General features: G+C 43.1%; 1 protein-coding gene across 6 annotated transcripts; it reads right to left on the bottom strand.

Moving 5' to 3' along the window:
• Nucleotides 1–2,984: 2,984 nt before the first annotated feature.
• THNSL2 (threonine synthase like 2) lies at nucleotides 2,985–20,176 on the bottom strand. 6 transcript variants are annotated; one of them, XM_036026653.1, is made up of 10 exons: nucleotides 19,918–19,983; nucleotides 17,392–17,455; nucleotides 16,930–17,164; nucleotides 15,324–15,518; nucleotides 14,751–14,903; nucleotides 11,654–11,884; nucleotides 8,556–8,704; nucleotides 8,320–8,445; nucleotides 5,217–5,368; nucleotides 2,990–4,797 (listed from the first exon to the last, which is right to left on the bottom strand). In XM_036026653.1, the coding sequence occupies exons 3-10, from the start codon at nucleotides 17,150–17,152 to the stop codon at nucleotides 4,572–4,574; spliced, it is 1,455 nt and encodes a 484-aa protein (XP_035882546.1). In that variant the 5' UTR covers nucleotides 17,153–17,164; nucleotides 17,392–17,455; nucleotides 19,918–19,983; the 3' UTR covers nucleotides 2,990–4,571. The 6 variants fall into 6 exon arrangements, with proteins under 6 accessions (XP_035882542.1, XP_035882540.1, XP_035882544.1 ...); XM_036026649.1 differs by lacking the exon at nucleotides 16,930–17,164 and having other exon boundaries at nucleotides 2,985–4,797; nucleotides 19,918–20,176; XM_036026647.1 differs by lacking the exon at nucleotides 17,392–17,455 and having other exon boundaries at nucleotides 2,985–4,797; nucleotides 19,918–20,161.
• Between the last annotated feature and the right edge of the window lie 4,956 nt (nucleotides 20,177–25,132).

The following is a 25,132-nucleotide window of genomic DNA, read 5'->3' as shown; positions in this document are numbered from 1 at the left end:
GATTTCATTGGGTATGAGGCTCTTTGCTTTTTCCATTAAGTGGTCTATGTGTGTGCACGCCCTTGTGTACATTTACAAGGATAATGCTTCTTCAGAATTCATCTCACTCTTGTTCTGCTCCTGCACTCAGCCCCAAGACATTTATGGCCAGAATAATATCCTGTAGCTTATGTTTCATGTCTGTTCTGTGTCCAGTGGCTTTATTCTGGGCCCCCTTTCACAGGTGTCATGGCTTCTCAGAGGTACTCAGACTCTGAACCATCCAGGAGGACAGGGGATTTTGTTACCTGTGACCCCAACACTGCCCTCTGAGGCCCTCAGAAATACACAGCAGAGAAGGAACCCCTGGCTCTGCCTATCCACACAGGGCCTGGGGTTCAGGGCCAGTGCTGGTAACACAGACCCAAAAAGCAGGCTGCAGCAGCCCCTGGTGGGCTTCCTCCAGAAGCACAGCCATGCTCCCACATCCACCCTAAAAAAGAGGGAGAAGGAGGCCTAGAGGCAAGGCCATGGCTTGGAGGACAGAGAGTGGCCGACCATAGCAGAACATGAGCAGATACATTCGACATAGTGTGTGAAAGCTACACACTGGATTTGAAGTCACGTGCCTAGGTTCAAGGAACACCCTGTCTGCTCCCTCGTGCTGCCACCCTGGCAAGTTACCTCAGCTCAACACCTCAATTTCCTCTTCTCTAAAATGCGGACAATAGTTAACACCTGCTCTACAGGTTGCTGGCAGGATTAAATTAGGTAATTTTTCAACTAATATAGTAGGTGCTATCACTGCTATATTATGACTTCTGTGGGCCCTGGGCACTTGTACATTTCTTTTAAAAGAAATTAAAACACTTTTATGGATGTCTAAGTGTATCATGACCCCAAAGTATTGGGCCTTATTGTGCCTAATGGGTTTATCATGTATGTTGTTGCAGATGTTGAAGTATCTCAGCAACTGTCAAGTGCTGTGGCCTGTAAGGATCATAATCTTTCCTTTAGAAATGTTCTTTCCATCTTGCTGTGTTTCCATCACATTTGTACTGAATGTCATACTACAAGGTCAAGTTTTCCAGTAAGAGGGTGGCCTCTGGCCTCCCCCTTCAGTCCCTGGGCACCGCAGAGATGTGGGACTGGGATGTTTTGATGTGGGGACATATTACAGAGAACAGCCTGGGTGACAAACTCCTTTAGACTTCAGGTCATGGGAAAGGGACTCTCAAGGCCAAATAGCCACTAGGTCCTTCAACAGTAGCCCTCAGAGTAGTAGCAGCACGAGGGAGCTGCTACTACTGGCCCCAAATTTCTATCCACATGGCTCCCACCTCACCTGCCTTCCAGAGAGGCCCCCCATGTCCAGGGCAGGAATGAGGCTTGTGTTGACATTCATGTATTTGTGTTTGTGTAAAACGTCCCTCGATTCACACAGGATTTCAATCCAGTAATGTAACTAAACCCACAACTTATGTGCTGTGTGTATATTTGTACACAAAGCCAAGGCTAAGCTCTAAATCACTGCTATTAATAGAAATACAATGTGAGCCATATATTATATATATATGAGCCATATACATATATAATACATATATATGTATTATATATATAAATGTCCTTGCAAATGAAAACTGATGAAATTTGTCTCTCACAGCCTGGTTTATTTCACTTAGCATAATGCTTTCCAGTTCCATCTATGCTGTCGCAAAGGATAGGAACTCCTTCTTTCTTTCTGCTGCATAGTATTCCATTGTGTAAATGAACCACAGCTTTTTGATCCACTCATTTACTGATGGTCACCTAGGTTGCTTCCAGCACTTGGCTATTGTAAATGGTGCTGCTATGAACATGGTGGTGCATAGGTTCTTTTGGATTGGTGTTTCAGGGTTCTTAGGATAGAATCCCAGCAGTGGAATTGCTAGGTCAAAAGGCAGTTCCACTTTTAGTTTCCTGAGGAAATTCCATACTGTTTTCCACAGTGGCTGCACCAGTCTGCATTCCCACCAACAGTGCACTAGGTTTCCGTTTTCTCTACATCCTCTCCAACATTTTTTTGTTGATTTGTTTATGATGGCCATTCTCACCAGTGTGAAGTGGTAACTCCTTGTGGTTCTAATTTGCATTTCTCTGATGGCTAGTGTTGCTGAGCATCTTTTCATATGCCTCTGGGCTCTCTGTATGTCCTGCTTGGAGAAGTGTCCATTCAAGTCTTTTACTCATTTTTTAAAAATTATTTTATTGTTGTTCGGTTGCAGTTGTCTGTATTTTCTCCCTGCCCCTCCTCCCCACTCCCTCCAAACCCACCTCCCTCAACTTTCAACTATTTTTAAATTAGATTGTCTGTCTTTCTGGAGTGGAGTCATATGAGTTCTTTATGAATTTTGGATATCAACCCCTTGTCTGAGGTATCATTGGCAAATATGTTTTCCAATATGGTTCGTTATCTTTTCATTTTAATGCTGTTTTCTTTAGCCATGCAGAAGCTTTTTAATTTGATGAAGTCCCATTTGTTTATTCTTTCTTTTACGTCCCTTGCTTTAGGGGACATATCAGTGAAGATATTGCTGCATGGAATGTCTCATTGAAATTAAGAATGATCTGACAGTAACCAGAGGGGAGGTGGGAGGGGATAATGGGGGGAAGGGTTTTCAGGAACTACTATAGAGGCCACATGGGCAAAACCAAGAGGGGGGTGGAAGCAAGGGAGGGAGGTGGGTTTGGCTGGGTTGGGGTGGGTAGTGGTGGGTAAATGCAGACAACTGTAATTGAACAACAATAAGATAATTTTAAAAAAGAAAACTAGGCCCTGGCTGGCGTAGCTCAGTGGATTGAGCGCGGGCTGCGAACCAAAGTGTCGCCGGTTCGATTCCCAGTCAGGGTACATACCTGGGTTGCAGGCCATGACCCCCAGCAACCGCACATTGATGTTTCTCTCTCTATCTCCCTCCCTTCTCTCTCTAAAAAATAAATAAATAAAATCTTTAAAAAAAAACTGATGAAATCAGTTTGATATTTTATTTAACCCAAAACACCAAAATATTATCTTCATCAGTATTCAAGATAAAATTTTTGATGTTACATTTTTTCCATTTGAATTCTGTAATGTTGAATATGTATTTTACAGTTATGACATATCTCAGTGTTCGAATTTAGTTCTCTAACTTCATTAGGAATAGTTATCTGTGTTTTATGCACTTCATAAAATTTACAGCTGAAATAGTAGATTTACATACCAGCATTTTCCCAATCACACTTAAAAGGTGTCCAACAACTCAATCAAGTAAGTTTTGAAATTTAAATGTAAATTAAAATTAAATAAAATTTAAAATTCAGTTCCTTAGTTATACTATTCACATTTCAAATACTCAACAGTCACACATGGCTAGGGGCCACCAAACTGGACAATGCAGGGCTAGAACATAAAAATAGTGGGAGCAAGAAAGCACGCCTTTGTGAAAATAAATCATACTGCACTGTGGAAGAAAATTATTTGCAAATAAAGTCCTCAGAATCAAATACAAAAATCATTATTTACAGATGGGCTAATGAGGGCCCACAGCAAACAAGACACAGGAGCCAAAACGCAAGTAGTCTGTGGGTCTTTGGCCCAGACAAGTGAAAGTTTGGAGGCATGGAGAGGGGAAAGCATGAGTCATGTTTTCAGAGAAAAGAACGATTTGATTTCTTGGGGCATTGTGATTCTGATGGTACCTATGGAAATATAGGCATCTGGACTTTATTTAGTAGTCAAGAGAGATCACTCCTTTTTGCTGGTATGTCACACGTCCTGGTAAACTGATATATGAGCAGGTGAACCAACATATGAGCAACAAGGCAACCTGACTCAGTTCGCACCTTGAGGAGCACACTTTCCCACATGGCTAGACCTGGTGATCCCACATCTCACCTCTGTTCACCACCACCTGTGCCCCACTGCCTGCTCTGCTGCCCCCTCAATGCTAGGCCAATCTGAAACAACTGGTAGATGTAGGACACACCATAGTATCACCATCACCCCTCAGCAGCCACTGTCCCTGGCCCACAGGCCATACAGTCACCATCATACTGGACGTGCACTTGTATTCTAGAGATTCTGACATTTCAACAGGGTAGTAGCCTCTTACAGGACAGGCCCAGACCTCTGGATAAACAGACTCAGGCACTGTGAGCCTCAGACCTGTGCAAATGGAGTGTACGGGCCCCACCTGCAAAGGTTTTAGGGTCTAGGGTCCTAAACCCTGGAGCCAAGGTTGACTCTGCGCCCAAAGCTCTTCCTGTGCAGGTCCTAAAACTTTCCCATGCAGCAGCGATGCTCCCTGCACTGTCCAGCAGTTGGGGTGCCCCTCCAGTGACCATGCACACCAGTCCAGCCTTCCTGGTGACTAGGTACCACAGCACCAGGTGAGAACACAGAGCAAGCAGCCATGGAACCGAGCAAAGCCACTAGCTCCAGACCCCACTGCACAGCCTCCTGGGAACCTCCTACATCAACACTTATAGGGAGAAGGTGCTTAAGATAGCACAGAGGGCACTGCCACCCCACCCCAGAGTCTGAAATCTAAAGGACGCCAACTCCAGTCTGGCTATTCTGCAGCATTCAGGAAGCGATCCCTCCACTGTTGGCTCATGTCTTCAATTGTGTCCCGAAGCATCAGCATCCAGTCGTCACTCTTCCTCATTAGGGTACAGCGTGTCTCCTTTCTCTCCAGGGCTAAGATCTCTGAGGGAATTTCTGGGGTCAGCCCAGCAGTCAGGACAGCTTCTTGGAACTTGGCTGCAGAGGCTGGGGCCAGACAACACCTGGGAGTGCTTTGGGGTGGAGCAGGTGGAAAAGTTGGTGGGAGATAATAGAAGGAGGGACAGGCATAGAAAGGGAAAGGGAAGGAGGGATGGTAAGAAGGAACAGGGAAGATTATGGTAGTGTGGGGCACAGAAGAGAAAGAGAAAGACAGATGTTTGGTACCTTAAACTTAGTTCCATAATGACTGCTGAGCAAATTGCTTCTTGCTAGAGGCCCAGCTTAGCTGCTGCCTCTCATGTGGGCTCTCCCTGGGATATCTATCACATACCCTCTTCTAGGACCATGGTTTTTGGGGCAGTTTCACAGAGCATCTATTATGTTTATTAAAGCCATCTGTTCACATTTCTGTCTTCCCTGCTTGAGGAAGAGGGTCCCTGAAAGTCAAAGTATCCCCCCTACCAAGTGACCCAGGTGTCCACGGCCATACCTGGATGGCTGCCTATGCAACTTCTGGTAATGGTAGCTCACAGCCACTGCCGAGTGAGGGCACAGCAAGTACTGGTTCTCTTCCCAGCAGCGGACCATGGTCTGGGTGATGGTCTCATCCGACACTGACTCAGATGTCACTGCTGCTGAAAGCTGACAGGTCCCAGGGCCAAAGAGGTGGCATCAGAGTTAGGGGAAAGCAGAGAGAAAGGTGAACAAAACTCACTTCATAACATAGCCAGGACAAAACAATACCCAAGGGAAATGTTCAGATTGAATGGCTTAGATTCAGCCAAGTCTCACATTTCCCAGTTGTTAAGCTGATTCACTCAACTTGGGGGAATTTTTTTGACTTTCAGGTCAATAAATCTAGTTAGGATTTGGCTCATGAATCAGCAAATACAGAGTCTGGTTCAACAACCTCAAAACCACAGGTTAAGAGCATTCAAACATTCCCAGTGCTTTGTTGTTGGTGTGTCCTCTTTCTGTGGGTGGGAGAACCCTTCCTGTCAGTTCCCACCAAGTTTGTGCAGCAGCTCCTCTAGGAAACCCCCTCACTGCTCTTGGACAGAAAAACTCCCTTCTTTGTGTCCCCTCAGTATAGATGGCTTATTTGATCATTCTCTGAAAATTTGTTGCATGCCTACAATATGCCAAACACCCTGCATGTGAGGTCTGTCTGGAGAATGTCCATCCATTGTTAATATAACAAGAACAGTTTGTACAATATCGATGTAACATGGCAGCCAAGGAGGGTGGACTGGAATGCACACGTGTGAACAATGACAACTTCACTCTACTAGTCAGTGGGGGCAGTAGATGCTATTAAGTGAACATGTGCACTGAGCGACCATCTCATTCAAAATGACTGAGTGAGCAGAGCAATGAATCTGCATTGAGTTTTGTGTTAAGCTTGAACATTCCTCCATGGAAACTATTCAGATGGTTCAGGATGCTGCAGCTATGGGCACCTAGTGATTGGTGGCTTCATGTCTTGTGCAGAGTTTCTTGGCAAAACATCAAATCACCCAGGTGACTCAGCCTCATTACAGCCCAAATTTCTAAGACTGTGACTTCTGGCTTTTCCCAAAATTAAAATCACCTTTGAAAGGGAAGAGATTTCAGATCGTTGATGAGATTCAGGAAAATATGATAGGGCAGCTGATGGTAACTGGAAGAACTGTGTGAGGTCCCAAGGTGCCTACTTTGAAGAGAACTGAGGTGCCCTTCTCCTGTGTACAATGTTTCTTGTATCTTGTATCTTCAATAAATGTCTCATTTTTCATATTCCATGGCCAGATATCTTCTGGAAAGACCTCGTATATTCAACGTCAATAGAGACCAGGGGGTGTTATAAAATTGTTTATATAGCTACCAGCCCCATTAGGGCTCAAGGAGGACAATGAATGTGTTTTATTTATATTGTTGTTTCCAGGGCCTAGCACACTTTCTGGCTCATAGTATCTATGTGATGAATGAATGAATGATTGAATGAAGGCTGTTCCAGTAGATGAAGTGTCTCCTACAAGCAAGCCAGGAGGGGAACAGAGAGCTGGGGGATTCTGTGTCTGTTTTCATGGAATTCCTTACTCACATGAGGAGAAAGTGGAGGTCAGAACAAACCATTAACCAATTAAGTCCTGAACCATCTGAATAGTTTCCATGGAGGAATGTTCAAGCTTAAAACAAAACTCAATGCAGATTCATTGCTCTGCTCACTCAATCATTTTGAATGAGATGGTCGCTCAGTGCACATGTTCACTTAAGTTGATCTTTGCTTGTGTTATGGTCTGAATGTGTGTGTCACCCCAAATTTCATATCTTGAAACTAATTCCAATGAGATGATGTTAGGAGGTGAGGCCTTTGGGAGGTATTTAGGTCACAAGGGTGGAGTCCTCATGAATGGGATTTAGTGTTTTTATAAAAAGAGGCCAGACAGCTCACTAAATCTCTTTTCTCCTGTGTAAGGATATGAGAAGCCACCATCTGCAACTTGGCAGGAGGCGTAGAACACATCCACGTTGACACCCTGATCTCAGACTTCCAGCCTCTATCCATAATTGTGAGAAATGAATTTGTGTTGTTTATAAGCCACCCAGTCTATGGTACTGTGTTATAGCAGACTAAGCTGGTTAAAAAAGTTTACATCAATGCAGCACATATTCCAGAGGACAGAAAGACCACTCTGCTCTGTGTTGGTACCTAAGCCCAGAGAACTGTATCTAGCTCTGGAAACTAACCACTCAAAATTACGTCATATAAGACACAGTTAAAGGAACCAGGAAGGATTAGTGGGTAAATAAAGATCCTCTTGAAATATGGGAATTGAACTGAACCAGTGTGTAAGCTTGGAGGAGCAGACTCTAGCGCAACATAAAGAACTGTGTAATGATTATAGCTAATATGAGGACATGAAGTTCTGGACCCTAAAGATATACACAGTCTGGATGACACTTGGTGGGACTGTGGTAGAGAAAATTAACTGCAACTTCAAGATAAAAGATTCTATTTTTTTTTTTTGCATAAGTGACCATGACCAAATGACATTAAAATGAAAGCAATCACTCCCAATTAGATTTCTACCACTCTGAGGAAACAAAATTTCACCTCCTTCAAAAAAAAAAAAAAAACCTAACTAACAGGACAATGGTCTCTGTTCATACTAGATGGACAAAGTGACTTCCAATTGTTGCTATGACTGGAAATCAACAACAATAAAAATTAAAATAATAATATCAATAGTTAATATTGCCTGGTGGTATTCAAAGTACTTAATGGGTATTATTTGACTTAAATGTTCAACAAGGCTATGAGATGGGCATTCTTATTATCCTTATTTTACAGATGAGGAAATTGAGGCACCAAATTTAAGAAACTAGTCCAAGGTCTCACAGCTAGCTTGGAATTGAGCCCATCTGACTCTAAGCCAGTACTCTCTACTTCCTCTCCTCATTCAACAAAGTGACTGGAAAGGTTCCAGGTTCAGAGCATGTACTCAAGAAACAGGTGTCTCTATCCCTTGAACAGATTTTCAAACTGGAAATCTGGTTGTATCTTAGAGCTGCATCCTTTCTTTCTCTGTGGTATGTGGGTGGTAACTGACCTTGCTTTGTAGTTCCTTAGGTAGATGCACACTTTGGGTCCTTTCAAACTGCTCCATGAGGGCTCTTGTTACCTGACTGTTGCAGTCAGATAGCAGCCAGAAGATCCTCTCCATGTTGTAGGGCACCTGCACAGAAAGGCAGGAGCCAGTGGCAGGGGGCACTCTGATCTCAACCCTTGTCCATCCCTACGCAACCAACAGCTGGCCAGAACTGCACACCTCCCAACAGGTCCCACCTGAATGTCCATAGCTGATGCTAGGGTTGGTTTGATGGTCTCAGACAGAGAGAAGTCTCCATGCTGGACAGTCCTATGGATGATATCATTGCAATTCACTGCTGTAACCAGGCGGATGGGCAGGCCCATCCTCTGAGCAATGCACCCAGCTTAAGATGAGAGAGGAGAAGAACAATGGTTTCTTAGGCACAGACAAAAGAAAAAAAAAAACAGATAAATTGGACTTCATGAAAATTTTAAAACTTCTGTGTTTTTGAAGATTTTGTGCTTCAAAGGACACCATCAAGAAAATTAAAAAGCAACCCAAAGAATGGGAAAAACTATTTGCCAATCATACATCTGATAAGAGACTTTTATCTGGAATATATATAGAACTCTTATAACCCAACAATAAAAATACAAATAATCCAATTTAAAAATAGGCAAAGGACTTAAGTAGAAATTTCTCCAAAGATATACAAATGGAAAATGAACACATGAAAAGTAACCTAACATCATTAGTCATCAGGAAAATATAAACCAGCCTCAGTGACAAATTTGTCATTGTTTGTCCCAGTAGGGACATCCCAGTAGGATGGCTAGAATAAAAAGACAGATAATACCTTATCTTAGTCAGGGTGTGAATTAATCAGAACCCTCATACACTGTTGGTGGGAATGTGAAATGGTGCAGCCACTTTGGAAAACAGCCTGGCAGTTTCTCAAGAAGTCAAGCACTGAGTTACCATATGACCCAGAAATTCACTCCTAGGTATATACACTTAAGATAACTAAAAACAGGTTCACATAAAAACATATATACAAATGTTCATAGTAGCATTATTCATAACAGCTAAAAACTGAAATAATCCAAATGTCTACTGACTAATAAATGGATAAGCAAATTGTGGTCTATCCATACAATGGAATATTATTTAGACATAAAAAGGAAAGAAGTACTGATCAATGTAACAACACAGATGAACCTTGGAGACATTATACTGAGTGGAAGAAGCCAGACATAAAAAGCCATATATTGTATTATTCCATTTATATAAAATTTGCAGAAGAGGCAAATCTGGAGAGGCAAAAAAGATAAAATCTAGAACTGGGGGAATGATGGGGTGTGGGGTGACTGTTAATGGGAACAGGGTTTCCTTTTAGGGTGATAAAAATGCTCTAAAATTGATTGTAGTAATGATTGTACAAATCTTTGAATATACTAAAAACTATTGAATTACGTACTTTAAATTGATGAGTTGTATGGTATATGAATCAAATAAGCTATTACCAAAAACACAGAAGGGGAGAGGAGGAAGAGAATGTTACCATGCCCTGATACTGTTTTCCACACCCCTGCCCCACCAGGTACTGACACACATGCCTGCTGCCATTTGCAGAAGAGAAAACGGCAGTTCTGGGAAGTTTAAATGATCCATGCAAAGCCTGCTAAGTAGCAGAGTGCAGTTTCAAATGAGGTCTTAGTCCAGACACACGCACTGGTCCTCTGACTCAGCCTCCTTGAATAGCACCTTCAGACTGGGCAGACAAGGAGCTCCTCCTCACCTGAGAGGTGGACAGCCCAGAATAGTAACAAGGCTTAGGAAGATTTTAGACACAGTGGGCAAAAGTAGGTTTATAGTTGTGAGCCTGAAAGTTTATTCTTGCATTAATAAAATAATTTATTAATTATTGTATTATTTATTTGTATTCCAACTGTAAACTTACTTTTGCTCACCCCGTATACTTCCATGAATGGTTTATCTCTGGTGAGTAGTTAAGAGATGTTAGGATAACCATACCACCGCAGTATCACTCTTATATTTGCAAAGCACTTTCGCATTCTTATTTCATTTGATCCTCATGAAAATGTTATGATATCTTTCTATGAAAGAAGAGAAATGGAGGCTCGCGTGGATCAAGGGGCTTAAGGACAAACAGCTAGTTCCTCATGGAGCAGGAAGAGTTAGAAACCCCCTCTGCTAATGTTTCTTTTATGCCAGGCACTGTGCTCAGCACTGGGACATGTACAGCCTGCATGGGTCTGGATGGCATCGTTTGCTGGAGGGTGTGGCTAATGGGGAACATGGTGGGCTTCACTTTATGGGTGATGAAGAAGGCAGAGTCATCCTTGTGTAACTGTAGAAGGACTCAGGAAGACTTGACCACTGAGATGCCTGCATGGCCTCACCTATGCCACCCCATTGATACCCACTGACAGAACCCCCAGGAACAGGCATTGGCTTTAGGAGGCAGCTTTGCAAGCAGGTGAGGATAAAGGCTCTGGAGCAGCCCACTGGCTGGAATTCTGGCTCTGCTACTGACCAGTGTGGACACAGGGACAGGCCAACTAACTTCTCTGTGCCTCAGTTTCCTCATTCTAAAATGGAAATAATAGTACTGCCCTTCTAATAGGACATATGAGAATTAAATGATTTAATACAGAAAAGCACTTAGAGCAATGCCTGCTGTATAGTTAGTACTTAATAAATGTTAATTATTATTATTATAGAAAATGACTGTAATATCATGCAGCTATACAAAGGTCATACGCAAACAAAATAATCTTATCTATACCTCACAGCAGTCCTGAGAACTATGGTAAGTGACGCATTGCCGCTTTACACCTGAGGGCCAGAGCCCCAGGGGCCACCCATACTGTTCCACTAGTTGAGGCTGGAATGGGACAGGACCTGATGTCCAGGGCTTCTTCTACTGTGCAGGCCTCAATCATGTTCTAGGAGTGCAAACACACTGCCCGCTGTGCAGCTGCCCTCATTGCAGGCAGCTGGTTGTGGCTAGGAGTAAAGTCCATATTTCTGGAAGAAGGCACTGCCAGCCAAGCAGAGCAGCTGAACCCCCACTTCATCTCTCCACACTCTGCCAAGCTAGAGCATCAGGTCTGCTGGCCAGAGGATGTCTCCCCCTGCAGCAAGAGGCTAGATGTCCCCCAAGAGTATTAGGGAGAAGTTTTTGGGAGCTTCTTCTGCATAATTTCCCATCACCTTCAGAGCTACAACTCACTCTTTCTCCTCACAGTTACAGGCAAGGGGCAGCTGCAAGAATCAGAGCCACAGATGTTTTTCTGGAAAGCCCATTTCCTCCCATGGGTCTCCTTACCTGCAAGGTTACCAGCGGCCCCTGTTGGCACAACCACTTCCACAGGAGGCAGTGGGTGCACATCTAGGGATGGCACACACTGGAAGTAAGCAAAGAAGTGGTGAGCCATTTGCACAAGGACCCGGGACCAGTTGATTGAATTCAGACTCATCAGATTATGCTTCTTGACAAAAGCCACATCCTCAAACACAGCCTTGATTGGCTTGTCAAGTTCATCGCTGTTTCCCTCCACTGTAAGGAGAGAGAGAAGAGAGCAGCTATTAGCAGCACAAAGAATCCCAGGCAGTCAACACTTGCCATAGCAAGGCTCTCCAGGCTAAGCCTGTCCATCTGGGACTTTGGTTCAGCCTTGGTTTCTTTACTCTGGTGTATCTTGGCCTGGCTTTCTATATTCAGAATTAAGCTTTTCAACTACAGAAACCACGTCTCATATTCTTGCAGTCATGTTTCTTCCAAAAGTAATGATGTCTTTACCATTATATAAAATAAGATATAAACTGCCAACTTTCTGAGATATTGGAAAAATAATTCCTCCATGCCCACCTCCCCAACTCTCTGGGAAGAAGGAATGGCTTATCACACAGTGAGATAGTGAAGGGTTGATCCTTTACTCCACCATCCTCTATCAGGACTTAGTGGGGGACAGTCACTGTCCCATGTGCTCTGCCTTTCTTCACTCATTTAGATCACAAGAGTGGAGGTTCTGCTCTCTGTTCCTACATGGTAAGTATGCTAGTGCAGGCAGGACATCTCCCTGAGCAAAGTATGCACATAGTTTAATGTACAGATGAATTGGGTAAATTTGTGAGTGAATTGGCTACTAGTACAAGCTGCATCCTCCAACTCAGCTCAATCAGCAATCAAGCCAATATTGATCTTGTATCTGAAATCTGGGCTTATTTCTCCTCTAGATCCTAACTTGAAGGACAGTGAAGTAATATTTATTGGGATAAGTGCCACACTGAGGTTATTATCCATTCTACCTCCACCACTATGAAAAACCAGTAAGGTCTGGGGGATAACTCTAGAACCATGCCAAAGGGAATGTTTGCTGTGGTTCCAGGAAAAGATTCACTGTTTTTAAGAGAAAGTCACAGGAGGAGAGAGACTTGGTTATCTCAAGTAACCATCAAAGGCCACAAGAAGAATGGGCCTTAGGATTGGGGAAAGCAGAACAGAGAATTCAAAGAACCTGGGTCCCTGAAGGTACTGTTGAGTCACTGAATCAACCAATCAGCAGACCACCCCACCTCTGGACTTCCACTTATATAAGCTGGAAAATATTTTTGCTCAAGCTGGCTTGAGTTGGATTTTCTGTTACTTCCAGGCAAAACCATACCAAGCATGTGACAATTATTGTGTGCTTAAGAATACAATACACATACAATATATATGGAAATTAATGACTTATAAAACAGTGTCCAACACATAACAATCCAGGTGACCCACCCCTACACCCTGAGCTCACCGGTCTAAGCAAAAATACATAGTCACTGTTCCTAAACTAACACACATCCTCCCGGAAACCAAATCAGAAAATCCTAGAAAGGAAAGGAATAACTTAAACAGGGATGTCTAGAAACAATAACTAATTTAAACTCTGATACTCTATTTTCTTAAAGCTCTGAACATGTACAAAACAGAAATGCCCCTTTGACTCCATCCAGGAGTAACACATTTTTGACAAATTGCACTCATCACCATCCACTTTTCTGCCATTATTTTGAAAATGGGCACCATTCTCCAACTCATGGTCAGGAATGAAGCTTCCACCCATGCCCTCAGGTAAAAGCCTTCCAATATCTGTACAAAGTGAGGGGGAGTAGGTGGCAGGACGGAGGTACAAAAAATAACTACTCATTGCTTCAATTCTAAGAAAAGATAGTCCTAGTTCTACAATTAGCAATTTTGGAGTTTGGGGTATAACAGGGACCCTCAGGAACCTGAATCTTGTGCATTAAAACCTTGCAATGACTGCAGGAAAATGCAGCCAAATACAGGCAATTAACAAGACTAACGAGTGAGATGTTGCAACACCTATATTAATTAAACCATAAATGTGTATGCACTTGCTGAAGAAAAAAGCACAGGGGGCTTTATTCTTGATCTTGAACAAATAGACAAAGGATTCTCATCCTATTCCCATGAGTAAGGTTTGTTTTTACTGAGTTTTTTCTCCTTAACAACTTAGTATTATATAAAAACAGACTTTAGAGATTATAAAGGAGTTATAGAGATAACTTTTAGAGCTAAAAGGAATGTCTTCTGCCACATTTGCCACACAGATACATGACCAAACCAAGCCAGGACAGCCTGGACAGCCTACCCAAGGACACCGTGCATAAAACCTCACCTAGACCCTTACCTTGGGGCTACCTGGAGTCTTGTAGGATATGAGAGATGAAAATAAAAATTCACTTCCTCTTTCTCCATTCTTAATCTCCATAAAGATTAAATTCATTTGGAATAGATGGCCTGACATTAAAGGAAATGGTCTTTTGCTTCTCCCAAAATGCTACAATTCATAATATGGCCCAAGAAAGGTGTCACCAGTGATGAGTCTACTGAGGAGCTTCCTACTTTCAATACTTAGACCTGCTAACCAAGTTCTTTCCATACTATAGGCTTAGTTACTTCCATACTATAAGGGAGGACATTAGCTATCAACCTATAATGACATATTCTTTTAAAATAATTATGTAGCACATTCTTGCCCTCTAAACTTCAGTGCCCTGGGGGGAGCAAATCCCAGGTCCCTTAGGTTAGGGTATGGCTGTAGGATGCTGCATATATACATGGCACTGGCAGGTTGAACTGCACGGAGGTGGTGTTCTTTGGTACATATTTCTAAACTTGCACTTCCTAGTTTGTACAGTCAATATTGGTTTATGCATCTGTCATCTCTAATAGTTTACTAGTCTGCGTAGTCAAGAATCTGACCAAAGCTAAGCCAAGGCATATTACCAACCTGAAAATATGACTGTTCAAGGAAGGGAGGAAGGGAAGAAGGGATGGTCAGCTAGTCAGCAACCAGTTTTGTCCCAGTCCATCTTTTCTAACAGGCCACGCTGTCCCTGGAGTCTGTCCCAGCACTCACCTGCAAACACACGGACATTCTCCTTCCACACTGTGGTCATCTGGAGCTCCTGGATCTTTGTGCAGTGCCCCTTGGGCAGGAGAACAATGATGTCCACATTCTTTGCCCCTTGAACACTTTCAATGGCAGCACTCCCTGTGTCCCCAGAAGTTCCTGGATGGGAAGAAAAAAGAACTGCCCATTTAGAACAAGGGAGATATAAAAGGAAAAAAAATGGTCCCTAAAGTACTGTTGCCAAATGAGGCAGTATCTACTATCAAATACTTTGAGGGTAGGAAACTAGTGCTTAATCTGGGCCTATGAACCACCAAGAGACCCATGGATAGAATTCAGGGCATCTGTGAACTTGGAACCACACAGTCTTATTAATTTTATATAGTTAAAAATATTCTTAGAAGATTCTGTAGCCTCCCCCAGCCTGTTAAAAGGGCCAAAGCACGAGAGGTTAAGAACCCTGCTCTAGAAGAACCAGGGACATACTCCCAGATAGACATCAGTAGAGCACATGCTGTGGGTGAGCACCAGCAAGTTGGGTCATTAAGGGGCTCCAGTGCTCCCTCCCATGAGGCCTACCTACAACGACAGTGACGTGCTTCTTTCTCTTCTCCAAGAAGTATTGCAGAAGCTGTGCTGTGCAGCACAGGGACAGGTCCTTAAACGCATATGTGGCCCCATGCCACAGCTCCAACACATTCAGCCCGTTTCTCAACCTGGACAAATGGACCACTTCTCTGTGGCGGAATCTGCTGAAGCCTTGATGGATCAGGTCTGTGGACACAGCAGGTGAAGGGCATCATTATGTCTCCCCTCCAGTTCTCTTTCAGTCTCTTTACACTTTTGAATTTGAAGATTTTATCTCTGCTACAGGATAAAAAGAGCAGAAATTTTTATCCTACATGATACCATGCATGAATATTATTGTATAATATTACAGAAATTCTGGGAAGACATGGACCAAACTGTTGATAGGGTCCTCATAGTGATTCCCCAAAGAGCAGAAATGTACTGTAAGACTTTCATTTTTAAAATTTTATATCTTCATCATTTGGATTTCCTGTGAGCATATATTCCAACAGAGGATTCAATTAAAGTTATTTGACAAACAAATCAATGTTTGTCTCTTCTAATTTTTCTTCCTAAAGAGAGAATACTGTTTGTTTGTTTGCTCTGTTACTAATTTCATACCTGTGATGCCAGAATCTTTGGAGGGTTTGCGTACAACCCTACCCAAAGCAGGGCAGTGTGGAACACTGCGCAAACTTTAATTGGCAAGCCAATCACCTGGGATCTTAAAATGCAGACTCTGGTTAAGTAGGTCTGAAGGAATCTGAGAAGGCTAATAAGTGTCTAGGCAATGCCGTCAGTGCTGGTCATCAGACAACATTTTGAGTGGTCTTCTTCTCTTCCCAGCCCCAAACTTTCATTATTATGTTATGGATATCACATATCTGGTCCCTGGAACAGCAGCACTGACTCAGCTGGACACTTGCTAGGAATACAGGATTCTCAGGCTCACTCCAGATCTGCACAATCAGAGTCTGCATTTTAATGAGATCTCTGAGGGAAATCCATAGGCACATTATAGTTGGAGACTAGCAAGTCCAGGACATGCAAAATCCATTCTGGAATCACCAAGGAAATAAGACAGCAATCTGCAGATCTGTGTGCCTTATATATAGGAAAGAAAAATCCCAACATTCAAGCTATTAGTCTTGAAAAGGTGTTTTAAAAATAAATTAAAGTAGCCCTGGCCAGGTGGCTCAGTTGGTTAGAGAGGCATCCTGTACTGCAAAGGGCTGCAGGTTCAACCCTGGGTCAGGGTGTATATGGGAGGTAACTGATGTTCCACTCACACATCAATGTTTCTCTCTCTTTCTACCTCCCTTCCTCTCTTTCTAAAATCAATAAACATATCCTTGGGTGAGGATTAAAATAAATAAATAAATACATAAATGTAAAAAAATTTTTCCACAGGTCATTTTGGTTGGTGAGAGGAGCTAGAATAGATGAATTCTTTTGGGATACTTCCAAGTCTGGAATTCTAGCATCTGAAAAAAAAAAAAACACTAAATTTTAGGAAATGTGACTAAAGATCTCCTATGAAGGAAGTGACAGATTTTTAGCTCTCTGGGGGCTGAGCTGGCAGGGGTGGGAAAGTGGCACTGGGATGGATGCTCACCATTTAAGTCATCTCTGGGAATGAGCTCAGGACCAATGAAGAGGGCGCACAGCTCCATCACCAGGCTAGGGTAGGAGAGTGCACTCCACCGACACAGGGTCTCCCTGTCCAGCTGGGGGAGTTTCTCAGGCATGAAGAGGCCCCCATCAGGTGCATAGCCAGAGAACAGGGCCCCCTCAAAGTCAACACGTGGGGCCATCCCCCTGGTGCTGACATACCACATGATCCTTAGAGCCTGCAGAGTGGACAGTCGAGAGGCACATGGTCTCTTTCTCCAGCACCTGAGGGGCAAAGCTGAAGTGTACACAGCTCCCTCAGCTAGCTCTTGGGTCACCACTCATTGGGGTGAGTGTCCCAGGCCAGAATGCTAGAGCCCTGCCTCAAGTCTCATGCCAGCTTCATCTGGGATTAAGCAAATCATAACCATCCAGTCAAAATGAAGCAATTTAACTGACTTATTACCTTGGAAGAAGGGGTACCAAACCATGTTAGGAAAGACAGCTTGGTCCTTGCTGGTGAGAAAGGTCTTGGGCACAGAAAGATAATAGCAATGAGAATAATTGTCATTTTGATAACCCTTTGGATAAGAAGAATACCACCACACTTGGTCATATACACTTTAGAGAGAAGTATGTGCCACTTCAGCTGAAAAATTACCAACTTCAATGGTTACTTAGCCATGTGGCCTATAAACTAGTGGTTTGCAATTCTATAAGTTTGTTAGAATCCACTTGGGAGCTTTAAAAAAATGTCTACTTAGGACCCTACCTCAGTCAATTAAATTAGAATCTCTAAATGAGAGGCTCTTTATGTGAGGCTAATGGGCAGCCAGGGTTAAGAATACAATGGCTAACCCATCCCACTCTTCCTGGGACTTTTCTAACTTTAAAACTGAAAGTTGTATGTTTCAGGTAACTCCTTAGTACCAGGCAAACTGGGAGAGTAGGTCATCCTAGTTGAAAACCAGTGCCTTACTTCAGCCTAATCCTAGAAGAGTAGTTAGAAGTGCTGAGATGCTGCCTTCAATACACTTTAGCCATGCTGACTGGGCCTGTGTGTTCCCAGAGGGAACTGTGTGCGGCACTGTGTGTTCCTACCTACTCTGCATAGGATAGGCTGGAGGCTGTCCCAAGCCCCTCAGGCCTAACTTGGGTCACAGTGCCGCAGCAGCTGGACTTCCAGGGGCTAGGAGCCATGTCAAGAAGCTGGGCTTGAGCTCTGAACATCTTGCTCTGGGTCACAGCTATAAATTCTGAGGCTATGATTTTAAAGCCACAGAACCTCCAGGAATGAATTTCACTAGATGCACAGCAGGTCTCAGGACCAGCTTGGACTCATTTCTGTGCCAGGGCCAGAGGGGAATGGAACCCCTTCCCTCTAGGGGCAAAGCCATCTGAAGCTTCCCATGTATAAGAAAAGGTATGAGCTAGCATTGACCTGGAGGAACCCCAGTTCTTTGGACTGTGGATGTTACCTCTGAGTCCTGTGCTAGTCCTGTGAGGGCTGCTGGGTGCTACCTGCTGCCTTCAAATTCAAATGAATCCAACTTAGAGACAGAGACAAGTTTAATCATCCAAACAATGAATCCTTTGAAAGTGAAAGTGGGTACTATTGATAATTATGCTGAGGCAAAGGGTATAAGCCCAGACTGTCTCAGGCAAACTGGGACATATGGTATGGGGATGCATGTCAAAGAAGTGGAATCAGGGTAACTCCAAAAGTCAACTGCAGCAGTGAAGCAAAGAAGGTCCAGTGTTTCACAAAACAGAACCAAGGTAAGGGTTCTGCGGGCTAGCAGAACCTTCAGTAAGGAAAGGGATTTCTGAAACTCTGTGGCAAGTGTCAGAGTCAATGCCAACTACCCAAGACCCTAGAGTAACAAGAGGGAAATCCTGCCTGGACACTTCATAGGACCAGACTAGAGGAAAGGATGAAACTGAACTGCCAAAGAAACTGCCACAGACCAAGGGTAGGGGAGGGGGCAGGGGTGGGGGCAGGCAGGGCTATAAGGACAGACAGAAAGTATCTATGGAATGCCCTTCCCTGACAGCTTGGACTACATCATATCTGGGCCACTGGGCTCTACTCTGGGCTCTGCATTTCATGAAGGATGCAGACAAACACCTAGGAGCAAAGGAGAGGGCTGGCCAGCAGGCTCTGCACACATCAGTGTCAAGAAATGGACTGATAAGCACACAGGTGACGATCTTTGCCTGGGAAAGACTGCTTCTATTCTGTCCAGTGACCCTAAGGGCCAGCACTCTCAGGCCAGCAGGGCAAAACTACAGAGAATACATATTGTTGGGTTCAACGTAACATAAACCAAACACAGAAGCCCAGAAATAGAAGTAGCTGCCACAGGAGGTGAAGTTGAGGAAGAAAATGAAGCAATTTTGTATGGGGACTGGACTAAGTGACCTGTAAAATATTTTGTAATTTACCCTTGTGACTCATTTTGCATCCTATTCCAGAACAGAGATGGATCAGAAACACTGATCAATAACCTGATGAATAACACAGGAAACAGGAGACTGCCCCAAGGCTGTGAACGCTTTGAGGAAAGGCTCCTGAAAGGTGGACAGATTTTTCTGAGAATGGGTGGGGCAGGGCAAAGTCTTGGACCCCAGCAGTAGAACCCCTGGCCACTGGGGGCAGGTCACAGATTGTGTCCCTGGGAGTGGAGGCTCCTGTAGGCCCCAGGCGTGCATCTGCCTCTTTAGGGTCACTGGTCGCTAACCAGGCCCTGAGCCTAGAAGGTTCTGAACAGGTCTGCAGGTCAGGGCTCCATTCTCACCCTCTGAAAACACCGCAGAAACCCTGCACTTGGTGCAAAGAATCGGAAACCCTCAACGTTCCCAGGTTCCAGCAAGTTGCAGCGCCTGAACCAGAGGTTAGTTACAGAAAGCAGCGGGAGGCAACACAGTCCCGCCGAAGTCAGGATTAAAAGAAATCTCAAAGAGTTCAAGAAGTTTAAGAAATTAGAAATACCGATAAAACGGACTTTCCCAGGACGACGCGCCACCCGCAAGGAAGAACGTGAGGAGGGGACTCTGGGCTTACGTAGGAGAGAACAAGGCCGCCGAGGTGCCGGCCGGCTCGAGTAGGGTGGTGTGGGCTCTGCCGCGAGTGGGGACCCCTACCCGGCAGGGATCGGTGGTGGCCTGGGTTTGCAGGCAGACGGTTGCCGGCCTGGATCGCGCGCGTGATTACGGGTGGGTCAAGGGTGCGCAGAGTTTGCATTGCTCCCCAGCTGCTGAACATGCGCACTGCACTCTGCCAGGCTTCCGGTTGAAGGCAGAGAAGAGCTGTGGGGGAGGGGGGAGGCTGAGGATAAAGGAAAGGTGGGGGAAGGGGGTAGAGAAAGAGGAGAAAGCTGAGGAGAATGATAGTAAGAGTACAGCTATTTATTCCTCACATCACTTGTCTATAGGGCACCTTGCTAAATGCTTTATTCAGTCTATCTTCATTACAGCTTTGGAAGTACCATATAATCTCATTTTTCAGATTAGAAAATTGAGGGCAAGGTGGGAAGAGAAAGGCCCTTGTCTCTGGTTTCATCCTCTCACCTGCAAAATCAGGCAGCTTGACAGACTTTTTGTTTCTCAAAGTGGGGCTAGTAAGTCCGAAGTTAAAAATCCAGGGGACACGCAATATCATTTCAGATCAAAAATTCTTTGTAGGAAAACACTTTTCAAAAGCATATCTCTATTCTAGAGTAAAATGGTTCCTCATTTTATACATTTTTAAAATTTATTTTCACCCAAGGACATGCTTATTGATTTTAGAGAAGAGGAGAGGGAGGGGAAGGCCTGGGGGGGGGGGGGGGGGGGAGGGAAACATTGATTGGATTCCTCTCCTACATGCCCCACAGGGGATCAAACTTGCAACTTAGGCATGTGCCCTGACTGGGAATCGAATTGGCAGCCTTCTGGTTAATGGGAAGATGTTCCAACCAGCTGAGCCAAACTGACCAGGGCTCTACAAATAATTTTAAAGAAAAAAAGGCAAGACACCTAAAAAAATGTCCTCAAGATACGCCCAGGTACCCCTGGATTCACATTCATGTTCCTGGGTTCTGACCCACTCAGATAGCAAAGTTTATGGAGCTAGATAAGACAGATGCCCTCTAAGGTTTAGTTTTGACTTTGGGCTGGGCCTGGTCACTACAGCAGGCCCGTCTGGGCCTTATGGGGAGTATGGGCATGGACGGCTGCCCTTCGGTTCTTTCCCTTTCTTCCTATTTATGACTTTCTCTGATCACTCAAGTTGCCTGCCCTCTAACCTTTGGTCCACATAGGGTATCCATTTGACATATTGACACAAGCCCATGCACCTACCATTGAATGACTCCAGGTTGGGTAGGTCTCAGCTTCCAGAAAGAGAGAATGTGACTGGTCCCTGCTCAGCTAATGAATTGTAGCCATGAAGGACATACAGAAGCCAGGGTGTCCATTCCCAGAAAGGGACATAGGCCAGTCAGGGAGTTTCAAAAGGTTTCTATCCCCTGCATCAGGTCCTTAATTACTCAAAGGCCAGGGAAACTGAGGCTCCCAACAAAAAAGGCCATAAGGTACAGCAGTGTTTTCTACAGTGCTCATGATCATCCAGGACAGAGTCTCAAATCCATCACAAGAACAAAGGTACCTTCCACAGAGCTCTCCCACCAAGCCCCTTGACAGATTCACAGACACTTGCAGGTCTTCATGATTCTATGAGCAGGAGGGGAGGTCAGAAGCTCTTTTGTGAATTGTACTCTGACTCCCTGTGAAAGGATAGGAACAAAAGGCTCAGGGAACAAGAAATTTAATTCACTGGGAATCCCTGCCTAGGACTCTCAGAATAGTGCAGCTACAGAAAATAAAAACTTCTGCATGTCGCACAAGGAAGACAGAATTCTGAGTCCCAAGCCAGAGCAGTGGGAATGTAGAGTTCTGTGACACTCCTACATGGATCAACATCTAGTTTTTATAAGATTAAAATTTGCTTTTATTTATTTATTTTGCTTTTTGCCCTTATGGATTAGAGTGCTTAGCTGTCTATGACTTTGAAGCCAGCGAGCTTCAAGTCAGAGCTCCTGGTCTTTCAAATGCCGTTCCTGCAAAGTACTCATAAGGGAGGCTTCTACAAGATTGTGTGCACAGAGGATTTATAAGGTCTCCAGGCACTGGGATGTAAGAGTTAAGGAACAGAGTCCTTCCTAAACATGTGATAGCACTGCTGGAAAAGAAAGTGACCTGTCAGAAGTTCTCTAGCCATCTGTGCAGACCACAGGCCACAACTAGGCTTTTCCTAGAGTCCAAGCTGGCAAGGACAGCAAGGCAGATGAGATAGCAGATGACATTCAGAGTGAGGACATGCTTGGTGTCTCCAGGCATTTTGACCTCCTAAATTGAATATCCATCATTTCATTACTGTGTATGGTGGTTGTTGAATAGATGGGGTAATATTTAAGCTCAAGTAATCTGAATCACCCTCAGATCACTAAGTTCCTGACTCTCTAAATAAAGGTTTTTAATAAATAGTCTCAAATTAATTCTCAAGCAAAAACTGACTGGTATAATGCCATTAACTTTTTTTTTATACAAAAACAGACAAGTTGATCCTAAAATTATATAGAAATGCAGGGAACTCAGAATAACTAAATCAATCTTGAAAAAAAAGAATGAAGTTGGAAGACTTACACTTTCTTGAGTTTGAGACCTAGTATAATGAGAGTACAAATCAAGACAGTGTGGTACTGGTGTAAGAATAGGCACATATATCAATGGAATAGAATTGAGAGTCTGGAAATAAACACATGATCAACCAATTTTTAACAAGTATGCCAAGACCATTCAATGGGAAAAGAATAGGCTTTCAATAAATGATGATGGGACACCTGGACATTCACATGCATGAGTGAATTTGGATCCTACCCCACATCATATGCAAAAATTAGCTCAAAATCAATCAAAGACCTAAATTTAAGAACTAAAACTATAAAACACTTGAATAAAATATAGTTATAAATCTTTGTGACCATGGACAGGAAATAGTGTCTTAGATATGACATCGAAATCACATGCAACAAAAGAAAAAGTGGACAATTGTGTTTTATAAAAATTAAATAAACTTTTGTGCATCAAAGCACACTATTAATTGAAAATATGACCTACAGAATAAAAGAAAATATTTGCAAATCATAAACCTGATAAGAGTCAAGTATCTAGAATATATATATAAAAAACTATTACAACTCAATAACCAAAAGACAACCTAGTTTAAAAATGGACAAAGGATTTAAACAAACATCTCCCAATAAACTTCACAAATGGCCAATAAGCACTTAAAAAGAGGCTCAATATCATTAGTCATTAGGGAAATGCAAATCAAAACCACAAGATATCTCTTCACACCCACTAGAAGCTAGAATCAAAAGACAGATAACAAGTGTTATTGAGGATGTGGAATAAAAGGAACCCTCATACACATTGCTAGTGGGAATGTAAATTAGTGTGGCCACTTTGGAAGGTCATTTTCCAGTTCCTCAGATGTTAAGAGTGTTACTAGACGACACAGTAATTGTTTGTATGCGTATCCTGCAAAGAAGTGAAAACATCTTCATATAAAACCTGTACACAAATGCTCATAGCAACATATTCATAACTGCCAAAAAAGTGGAAACAAACCAAATGACCATCAACTGATGAGTGAATAAACAAAATGTGGTCTGTTTATACAATGGAATATTATTCAGCTGTAATAGGAATGCTGGAGCATGGATGAACATGCTATGACACAGATGAGCTTTGAAAACATTATGCTGAGTGAAAGAAGGTGGACACAAAAGCTCACATATCATATAATTCTATTTATATGAAATCTCCAGAATAGGCAAATCTACAGAGACAGAAAGTATATTAGTGGTTGCAAGGAGTTAGATGAGAGAGAAATAAGAAGACTCTGCTGAGTGGGGTGGGGTTTCTTTTGTGGTGAATTAAAATGTTCCAGGGTTAGTGCTGATGGTTGCACAAATTTGTAATATATTAAAGGTATTTTTTTAACTGCACGCTTTAAATTAAGTTGTAATTTTTAAAAATTGCAAAGAGAGAGAGAGAGAACAACTGATTGTCCAGGAGTCAGGTCATATTATCCAAAAAGCTGCCAAGAGAGGAAAGCTTTGAAGGCCTGAAGGGGCAGACTGAGTCCTGGGGAGGGGCAGGCTGCTCTCGCTGGGGTATAAAACAATCAGATAATGGTTTTGATTCAGACATGACCTAATTCATCAGTAAACAACTTCAGAAATCATTTATAAAAACTCAGAAAAGAGCAACCAAGAATCTTTCATCACTGGAGCTTCTTATATGTATTAATTATGGTCTTTTTTCTTATGTGTATTAATTATGCACTCCCGATTAGAATAGCAGTGAATGACACATAATTAATACAAATCAGCAATGCTTCTCAACATTCTGATATCTGTTTTATTCAATAACTTTTGAGAAAGCTGCAGGATACATTTGAATAGGTACAAAAATTCTGTAGTTACTATAACTTCAGGTGCTGCAATTTTACCATCTGAGCAGAGTATGTATTTTTAAGAGATGGTTGTGGTAAGAACTGGATGCTGATTTCCCAGTCATGTGTTTTTCCTTCTCCTTGCCCATGCTAAGCATTGCTCTGTATGCATGAAAGCACCTGTGCCAAGTTGAAAGGTACTTTTGTTTAAGCAAATTGGAAAACATGAGTACTCAATTATCTCCATTAAAGCAGCATTAAGTGAAAGCCTAGACTCATGTTCCATTATCTCAAGACCATTAAGCAGACTGGTACTATGTGTTCTGCATTATTTACACAAAGTGGTAATAACTGCAAGTTGATTGTACAGTTTAGGAGTCATGGGCATTGTTGCTGTCAGGATATGAAGTCTTGTGCTGACCATGTGTGAATTCAGACACGTGACATCACTGGAGCCGGCTTTTGCTTTGCTCTGAAAGATAACTCATTTCCATGCTGCCTGGACTTTCCTTCCACCTTCCAGTCTCTCAGCTGGGATTTATGTTTACTACAGATCTTCACATATATTGGCACATTTTTCCTCCCAGTCACCATATCTGAAATTTTTTTTTAAATGTTTCTTTTTTTTTTTAGATTTTATTTATTTATTTTTAGAGAGGGAAGGGAGGGAGAGAGAGAGAGAGAGAAACATCAATGTGCGGTTGCT

Source organism: Phyllostomus discolor, chromosome 5, assembly GCF_004126475.2.
Source record: "Phyllostomus discolor isolate MPI-MPIP mPhyDis1 chromosome 5, mPhyDis1.pri.v3, whole genome shotgun sequence".
Lineage (NCBI taxonomy): Eukaryota > Metazoa > Chordata > Mammalia > Chiroptera > Phyllostomidae > Phyllostomus > Phyllostomus discolor.
The sequence above is the reverse complement of the archived record's forward strand: the minus strand, read 5'-3'. Positions and strand labels throughout refer to the sequence as shown.